The sequence below is a fragment of the Pterocles gutturalis genome, unplaced genomic scaffold (genome assembly GCF_000699245.1).
Source record: "Pterocles gutturalis isolate BGI_N339 unplaced genomic scaffold, ASM69924v1 scaffold25586, whole genome shotgun sequence".
NCBI classification, from domain to species: Eukaryota; Metazoa; Chordata; class Aves; order Pterocliformes; family Pteroclidae; genus Pterocles; species Pterocles gutturalis.
In genome coordinates, this window is record NW_010103716.1 from 4,740 (window position 1) to 13,870 (window position 9,131).

General features: G+C 42.6%; 1 protein-coding gene across 1 annotated transcript; it reads left to right on the forward strand.

Annotated features, from left to right (window-relative positions):
• Positions 1-525: 525 nt before the first annotated feature.
• On the forward strand, positions 526-8,454 carry SPAG17 (sperm associated antigen 17; the record flags this gene model as incomplete). Its single annotated transcript, XM_010086817.1, has 5 exons — positions 526-677; positions 1,169-1,338; positions 4,542-4,602; positions 6,987-7,131; positions 8,318-8,454. Coding segments are annotated over 5 exons (665 nt in total), but the record flags the coding sequence as incomplete, so codon positions are not given.
• Positions 8,455-9,131: the final 677 nt, after the last annotated feature.

Below are 9,131 nucleotides of genomic sequence, written 5' to 3' on the forward strand. Positions count from 1 at the left end.
TGCCTGCAGTCCAAACTGAGAAAAAGCAATTCTCTCCAGTACAAACTACTGATCTAGAGGTTGACCTCTGGTGAGAAGATTTGTTGTTATATGGACATACAGATTTGACTTGACCAGCCTGGGTGTTTCTGCACAACTGATCATTGTGCAGTGCAGGCACGCCTTTGGAATTGTAACGTCCTCAATTTTTATTTTAGTGCTTGGGGTTTTGTACCTCCTATTTTTAGTCACTTTCACAGGTGTTTATATATTCATTGCATGTTTCCACTTAGATGCTTATACCTAATTAGTTCTAATAATCATAGTTCAACTTTATTTATTAGTTAAATTTTAATTACTTGCTACTGTTGGGAGGTTTCTTAATGCCTTTCTTGACCTCTTAAATAAAAGTGAGACCAGTTCTTCTGTCCTGGTGCTAATCAAATGCTTTCATAGCAAATAAAAATCTTATCTGAACAAGGCCTTCAGGATTAGGGTGAATATGATGCTTCATTTTTCATGCTTTTGGAAATCTTCCCTTTCCAGACCTGAACAAGGCTGCAACATCACAAGAGACACCCTTAAGAAGTAAAGTTCAGAGTCTGCTGGTGAATGCTGCGGGCCAGCCGCGAAAAGAGAAAGTGAAATTACCATCATCCCTTCAGGGCATAAAACCAAACTCCATACCAAATAAAAAGGTAAAATGACATCTTTTTGTTGATATTAATACCCTCTTGGTCATCTCTCTTGCATGAAATATTCATTCTAGAGCAATACCTTAAGGTATTTTCAATCTGTTTACTGAAACAATAGCAGTTGTAATTTACATATAAGTTTAGTGGCAATTCTAAAAGTACCTTTCCTCTCAACTGCCAGAACAAACTTGTATGCCAAAAGCATAGTTCTGCAGCAGGCACCCACATGAAGTCTCTGATTTCCAAAAGAGCAGAATTTCTTCCCCCATTCCCCCAAGACATCTCAATGGCTTAATATGTCTGCAGACTCAACAAAGTATAAATCTGCAGACCATGTTCAAAGCGCCTCTTCAGTTTTCACTCAAATTAGGGTGCCTTTTTGTAATTCTTCAGGATGAGTAGACAGAGGTCAAATGTAGGTTCAGTAACTCTGAACCTAACTCGATGACCACCAGCTTTCTCTATTGTCTAATATTTTAATTCTGTTTGCAAAGATAGAAGATCCTGTCGCAGGAAAGGTCAACACATCTTCTCTTGCAACAACAAGACAGAATCTTAGTGCCTTCCATCTCATTCCACCCAGAGTGATGTTTGGAGTGCTAAAGGAAGGCTGCACCTATGCAGCCACTGTCATCCTGAAGAATGTTGGTGTGAACTTCTCAAGGTTAGTTTAAATTCTTAGTACTTTGGTCTTTAACTGTCCAAATATCTATTGTTTGTTAATTGTCAACCACCTGATCTGATTAACATAAGGTAACAAACAATATTTTTATATTTGTAATCATTTTATAATCACTGACTGCATAGAGGAGATAATGTTAGAGATACTTCAGCATTATTTGCATATTAGTGTTATTAGGAAGATGGAAAGCAGTAAGGAACATCACATGCTGTATGCAAAGTCCTGGCCCATTGCAGATGACTTACTGGTTCTTACTAAAATCCTGAGGTTCAGGGACCAAAATCTTCCATGGTACCCAGTGTTACATTTGGCTTTGGGAAATGCTGCTGCATGCTGCAAGTCAGACAATCTAAATGGGCAGAGCTGTATTCAGGCAGCCACATCTTCAGCTGCATTGAGAAACAACTCCAGTAATAACACTGGGAACAAGCAGAGGATGAGGATGAAATAATGCATTTATTTGTGCACACATTTTCCTTAGTGTCATCCCTGTCAGTGCATGGGACAAACCAGCACTTGCACCGCTTTCAATAGGCTGAGGGCAAGTGTTCATTTCTAGGTCTGCAGCCCAGAAGATTGTCTCTTCCACTGCACGACAAATCTCAGGAAATTATCAGATTTACCCATCTGCAGTTTAAAGAATATATAAATACAGTAAGAAAATGCTTGTGACTGCTCTTCTGTACTAGAACACTCCTTCTGAATGACAGCATGTATGTTCATTCAGTCAATCCTTCACCAGCCCTGTTCCAGCGGCGTTACTTTAGCAATATTCAGGCAGGTGTGCTTATTACCATAGTTCTCCCAGGTGCCATACATGTGACAGAAAAAAGGACAAAGCATGTTCTTCCCAATCAGTTCACTCAACTGTGCATATGTACCTTACTTTATAGCTTAAAAGAAAACCTGTAACAATGGTCTCTCAGTCCTTACAGTTTTTGGGCTTCTACTGAATTTTTGTCACTGTGAAATAGATTCATTTGAATGGTTATAATCCCACCAGATGGTTTCAAGAACTGTAGTACTTGGTGGGAGCTTTGATTTCAGATGGCTCAAAAGCCCCAAAACCAAAACATACTTGCTTTTTAAATTGTTGTGTTCTAAGATAGCTATTCTCAGCAAAGTTTTCCAGTGGCAGCTTCTCACTCTCACCTATCCTCAACTGCTTCCTGGAGAGGTTCTTAGTTTATTTAGCAGTTAATTGAAGACTGCTATTTAGGCCATTTGTCCTAATGGACAGTTATATCCTGTTCTCTCAGAAACTTAGAGTGGGCCAGGTTTGGACCACTCCTGTTATATGGGCCTTTTTTCTGCTAGACCTACAGGTCCCAGGAGAGGGAGGCTAACGTGGAAGTAGACGTCTTACGGTCATTGAAAAGCTGGTTCCTTTTAGTGGTGGTGATAAAGTCTTTGGTTTTTCCTGCAACATTAGTACTGATTAAAGGAAAAGAGTAAGGAGGGCATTAAATATTCTTGGGCTTGAGTGTGCAAGTCTCACGGCCCTGATGTGCTGCAGCTTCTGGATGCTGTTTCTTTGGAGCACTCTTTGCATGAGCAAGCACCTGCCAAACTTCCCCTTTCTGGTGACCTACAGTTCGATGTCCTCTTTAAAAAGGGAGTCAAGAGAGGTGTCACAGTGACACTCTCACCAGTCACAGCATCCCTTTTATGGTACCACAGTGCTGGAATGAAATAAACAAACATTTCCGTCTGACATTTGTTCTTCCTCCTCGGGGAGCTGATTATCATCAGAAGAGGAGCTCACAGGAGACTTACCCTGCTGGGGTCATTGTGCTCTCTTGTGAGTACTCAGCCAACTAGGCACTTCAGAAATCTGTTAAAGACCAGATGAGAGACATACTGTACAGCTCCTTCCATCAGGATGGAGGGCAGAGACTTTTTTTTTTTTTTTTAAATCACCCTAGTTAGATATGGCCTCAAAGAGACATTTTTTCCTTTAATGCACATTTAAGCATCATGGTACACACTATGATAAATCAGCAGATCACACACAAACATCCTAGAGCCCAAAATGTGCACATTGCCTTCCCACCCCCCCTCCCCATGCCAGGGCACTATATGTAGACAGTCAGGTAAAATACCACCATGATTCTGAGAAGTCCAGCTTATTTTTTAAGCCTTTTACTTGATGCTTTGAGAGGAGAGCTATGTGACTAATTGCTGAATGACAGCAGAACATGCTGAGGGCAGGGGTAGGGCCAATGGCAGGTAATTCTGAGCCACGTCTGCCTCATGCTGAAGTCAAAACTTTTCCAAGACAAGGTCAGTAATTAACTGTGTGCCTTCCACCCTGTCCATACCCTAGCCTGAACTTGCTGGGACATCCTGACAAAAGTCAAGTCCAGTTTCTCATAACAGCCAGCAATCTAGAGAAAGCACAGGAATTCTGACAGCCAGTTTATAATTAAGTCTGCCAGAGATTTCCATAAGATGGAGCCATATACTAGGAATGCCTCTTCTACTGCCTTTCCTTTAACAGCTTCTGGTGCAAGTACATGCTGGTAATTGTTCCTACAGGTGAAAACAAACAAAAAAAAAACCCACAGGATAAAGTTCATAGCCATGCAAAAAAAAGTAGAGGTCATATCTGCTCTAATAATCTTTAGAGATCTTAACAATGGAAGTTCCATGCACAGAAGGACTGCACAGACAGATGTGAAACCATCAGTGGGAATGGAAGAAATGAAACTACTGCCTTACTGGGTACCATGAAATCAAAGATTATTTACACAAAACTGATACCAGTATTATGCCTTCTGCAATAGAATCATATCAAAGGACATTAAATAAAGATCGTTAAGGACTTCTGGGTGTGTAACACAGGTGTTTGCCAAGAAAATGTAATTTGTACTTCAGTTTCATGTATGCAGGCTTAGCATGCTGATGTTTCACATTCTGTTGCAAAGACCAGGCAGCGTAACAAGCTCTTTGGAGACTTACTTTGGCCCACTAATCTGCTCCTTTTTGTTAGGAACCTGAGCCTTGGCAAGAAGCCCAGGAATACTGCTATAGCCCAAGCTATGCATGGTGATGGGAAGGATGAGCTAACAAATTCTGCTGTCATTTCCACAAGCAGAGGAAGAGCAGATGGCCTGCTTCCCAGAAGTGCCTTCTGCCTGCCTGAAACAGTTTTTTGCAAACTGATGCTCTTTTCTTTCTGACAGGTTTCGGGTGAAGCAGCCACCTCCACACACAGGACTGAGAGTGATGTACACACCAGGACCTGTAGGTTACACAGAAGATCTTTTGGTTTTTTGCTAAACTCAGTTGGCCCTCAGGCCATCTAGGGGTTATTTGAAGTGATGCTGCTTTCTGCTGTCCCACTGCTGCCTTCAGCCAAGCACAGTGTGGGTGCCGGGTCTCAGAGCCTGCACCAGAATGCAGAGGGATAGACATGTTCAGTGGAAAGCAGCAAGTCAAGTACTGAGGTTAAAGAGAACTTTTTAAAAGCAAACAGGATACTCTACCACTACTTCTGAGTTTTCCCATCATTTAGGGTATTTGTTACATTTGCTCTGTCTTATACCTAGACTTAATCTCCTGTCCTGATACCTTCAAGAGTTGAACCTAGTAAACTCTTGCCTCAACCATTTCTTCTCCTGCTTGCAACTATTCTCCACCTTAAGTCTCTTATCTAGCAAAGCATCACAGCACATTAAATTTTCCCATTAAGTAAGAAGCTTTCATGCTTTCTGCTTTTGTTCAGTCACTCTCTCTCTTCACCTGCACGTTGTAGCCGAATAAATATTGTGCTGGCAGTATGCTCACAGCATCCAGGTAATACCAGGCAATATCCTTGCCAGTGCTTTTACAGAGATGGAATCAAGAAGCAATGACTTCTGCAAGGAGGCAGTGCCAGAATGCAAATTGAACCTCCTAGTCCAGAGCCCTAGCCACAACTCAGTACTTAAAATCATAGAATCATAGAATAGTTTGGGTTGGAAAAGACCTTTAAAGCTCATCTAGTCCAACAACTCTCCCTATCCCCCACCAATGAGCAGGGGCATCTGGGTTGCTCAGAGCCCCATCCAACCTGACCTTGAATGTTTCCAGGGATGGGGTATCTACCACCCCTCTGGGCAACCTGTTCCAGTGTTTCACCACCCTCATAATAAAAAAAATATTCTTCCTTATATCTAGTCTAAATCTACCATCTTTTAGTTTAAAACCATTACCTCTTGTTCTATCACAACAGGTCCTGCTAAAAAGTTTGTCCCCATCTTTCTTATAAGCCCCCTTTAAGTATTGAAAGGCCACAATAAGGTCTCCCTGGAGCCTTCTCTTCTCCAGACTGAACAACCCCAACTCTCTCAGGCTTTCTTCATAGGTGTTTCATTCCTCTGGTTATTTTTGTGGCCCTCCTCTGGAGCCACTCCAACACATCCATGTCTTTCTTGTAGTAAGGACCCCAGAGCGGAATGCAGTACTCCAGGTGGAGTCTCACAAGAGCAGAGGGAGAGAATCACCTCCCTTGACCTGCTGGCCACACTTTTTATGCAGCCCAGGACCCTGTTGGCTTTCTGGGCTGCAAACACACATTTCCAACTCATGTCCAGCTTTTTATCCACCAGTACCCCCAAGTCCTTCTTGGCAGGGCTGCTCTCAATTCCTTCATCCTCGACCTGTGTTGATACCAGGGGTTGCCCTGACCCAGGTGCAGGACCTTGCCCTTGACCTTGTTGAACCTCATGAGGTTCACATGGGCCCACTTTTTGAGCTTGTCTAGGTCCCTCTGGATGGCATCCTGTCCCTCAGTCATGTCAACTGCACCACTCACCTTGGTGTCATCTGCAAACTTGCTGAGGGTGTACTTGATGCCGCTTTATCATCAATGAAGATATGAAACAGCACCGGCCCCAGAACAGACCCCTGAGGGACACCGCTTGTTACCGATCTCCATCTGGACATTGAGCCGTTGACCACTACCCTCTGGATGCGACCATACAACGAACTCCTCATCGACTGAACAGTCCATCCATCAAATCCGTATCTCTCCAATTTAGAGAAGGATGTTGTGGGAGACTGTGTCAAAGACCTTACAGAAGTCCAGAAAGATGGCTGGAATAATTTCCATTCTCTTTTCCCCTCCACACATCCATCCCTTTTGTATCTACTTTTTTTCTGTACCTCTATGATCTTTTTATAGTAGAACAGAACATTATATTTCACTTGGAAGATACCTACAACAATCATCTAGTCCAACTGCCTGACAACTTCAGGGCTGACCAAAAGTTAAAGCATGGTATTAAGTGCATTGTCCAAATGCCTCTTGACAGGTATGGGGCATCGACCACCTCTCTTTTTGATTCTCTCCCAGCTGTCCCAATTCCCCTTTTCCCTCTGGAACCTAAAAGGAGATTTAAGGGGAAAACATGAAAACATCTGTCAGTTTTTTTTCAAACTGCAATGTGAAGAGACACTGTTTTGTACAGGTCTTTTTAGTGAAACAGATACTGCATAACTGGCAAGCACAATCACATGTGCTGGGCACTAAGTCTTTAATTTCATCAGACAATGCAGAACAAGAACTAGCTCCAAGGACTGCTGGAGGTGGGGGACTATGTATGAAACATGCACCTTACCTGTGAGTAATCCTCTGTCTCTCCTAGGTGGCAGCAGGCTTGCATGTTGAACTGGAGATAGAGATTTTTGCAATGGTAATTGGAGGGAAAGATACTGGTGGCCTTGAAGAAGTTTCCCATGATATTGAAATATTAACAGAAACAGAGACCCTTCTCCTGCCTGTGAGAGCAAATATCCTTTGTTGTCCTACTTCCCACACACACCTTTTACCATCAACCCTGGAGCCCATGCACCTGTCAGGAGCCTTAAGGATTGTTTCCAGTGCAGGCTGCTGAGGCAGCAAGCTTTACTGTCCTTTTCAGAAACATACAAATGGGGTTTTTTAAAAGCACAACAAATGAACCATTTAAGATTCTGATGCCAAAAGCAATTTACATCAGAGTAACAAGATTTTAAAAAGTGGGGAAGGGAAGAATGGTAAGCTCAGAAGGATGTGGCTTTTAAAAAATAACTTAAAATAATAGGAACTCTTGCCCACCATCCCCGCTAGAAATCCTTTATAACATTTTTGAATCTATGGTAGCATCTGATGGTACAGCCTCATCAGCAACAAGATCATGTATCATCCTGGATACTAGACAGACAAATGACACAATCCCTGTATCACACAGAAATGCATGAATGCTGTCAGAAATCAGCCCAGTGTGGGTTCAGTGGGCTTTTCAGTTGTTTAATTGTGTAGAGGTAGAGTGGAAAAAAAACCCAGCAAAGTCAAGAACTATTATTTCTCTTTCGCTTGTGCTCCAGAAACTATAATTATTTTTTAGATAAAATTACAGGCTCATTTTTTAAGGACAAGTTCAGAAGAAAGGGTAAAGTTCTGTTTGACTTCTAATCAACTTTACATTTAAAACCCTGGGAGAAGCAGTCTTTTGAAAACCTATAAAAGAAATAGCAAAGCAAGGTGCATCCAAACAGAGACTCAACTGCTGGTAAACGGCCACCCTTACTGAAGAAAGGAGAACTTCAGGGTCTTCTGAGACTGACCAGAGTACTAGCTCACAGCAACTCTACTGAGGCTTTCTATGCTCTGGAAGCGACATTGAGACTCCCCAATTTACTTCATAGTGACCCAAAGAAGTCTTTCACGCCCATTATTGCAGAGCTGAGCTAGGCAGGACTGGTGGCATCGCAGCAAAATCAGCTCCTACTGTGTTCCCACTCACCCAGTCCTCGGACAGTTGCAGAGCAACCCTTCCCCAATGTTTTACCTGGTCTTTCATCTTTGAGCTGAGGGCAGTAGTCCAGATTCAAGTTGTTTCACAGCCTTATTTCCAGAATTCATTCCAGCCTCCACACATACTATTTTGTTACATAAATGTACAGAAATGGTTAGATCCTTAACGTGACATTCCACCTGTGTTAACTAATGACATTTATGAGTGCCGACCACAAGGATACCCCCAGGGTGGGATGGCAGCAACAGTCCAGGCAGTTCCTACAAGCCCCAAACCACGGTTCCGGATTACACTACCCCGAAAGCTTTCTAGTTAATGTAAGTACTGGAAGCAGTGATATCAGCCATAAATTATAGTACTGTTGTTTTACCTCCTCTTAGCTTCTGATCCACACCATCAATAAACCTCACACAACTGACAGCAAAGCTGTCATGCACACATCACAGAGACATGACTACAGGAGACAAGAAAAGGGAAGCCCTGGATGACATTAACCAAAGCACTCCCTGCAAGAGATACACAGATTACTAGAACTGCTCAGCTCAGTGGAGGCACTCACAGCAGAGCTTCCCCAGTCCTGCCCCATGTCCTTCACTTAACTGTCTCCACATTAAACAAGTCATTGAGCCTCCTGGCAGCGGAAAGCTGGATTTATTGCAGTTAAGTCCTAATAAATCAACCTCTGTTTAACACTCTTCACTTTCTAAAACCAAGTCTTACTGCTGACCCTTTAACACTGACAGCAAGTCCAATAAGGGACAGGAGTCTTACAGACAGGGCAACCTTAACATGACAAGTTCAAGCACACACAACCCTCGGCAGACATTGTTTCATGCAGCTCATTTCTGTAACCTTAGAGCATCAGACTATATGGAGAATGGATAAGTCTTCCCTGCCAACAAGGAAGCATTATTGGGAATTTCTCCTCAAACCACGAGCCAACATGTTTAACAGTAGGCTGATGTTTCATCTCACCCATATAAACTCAGGCAC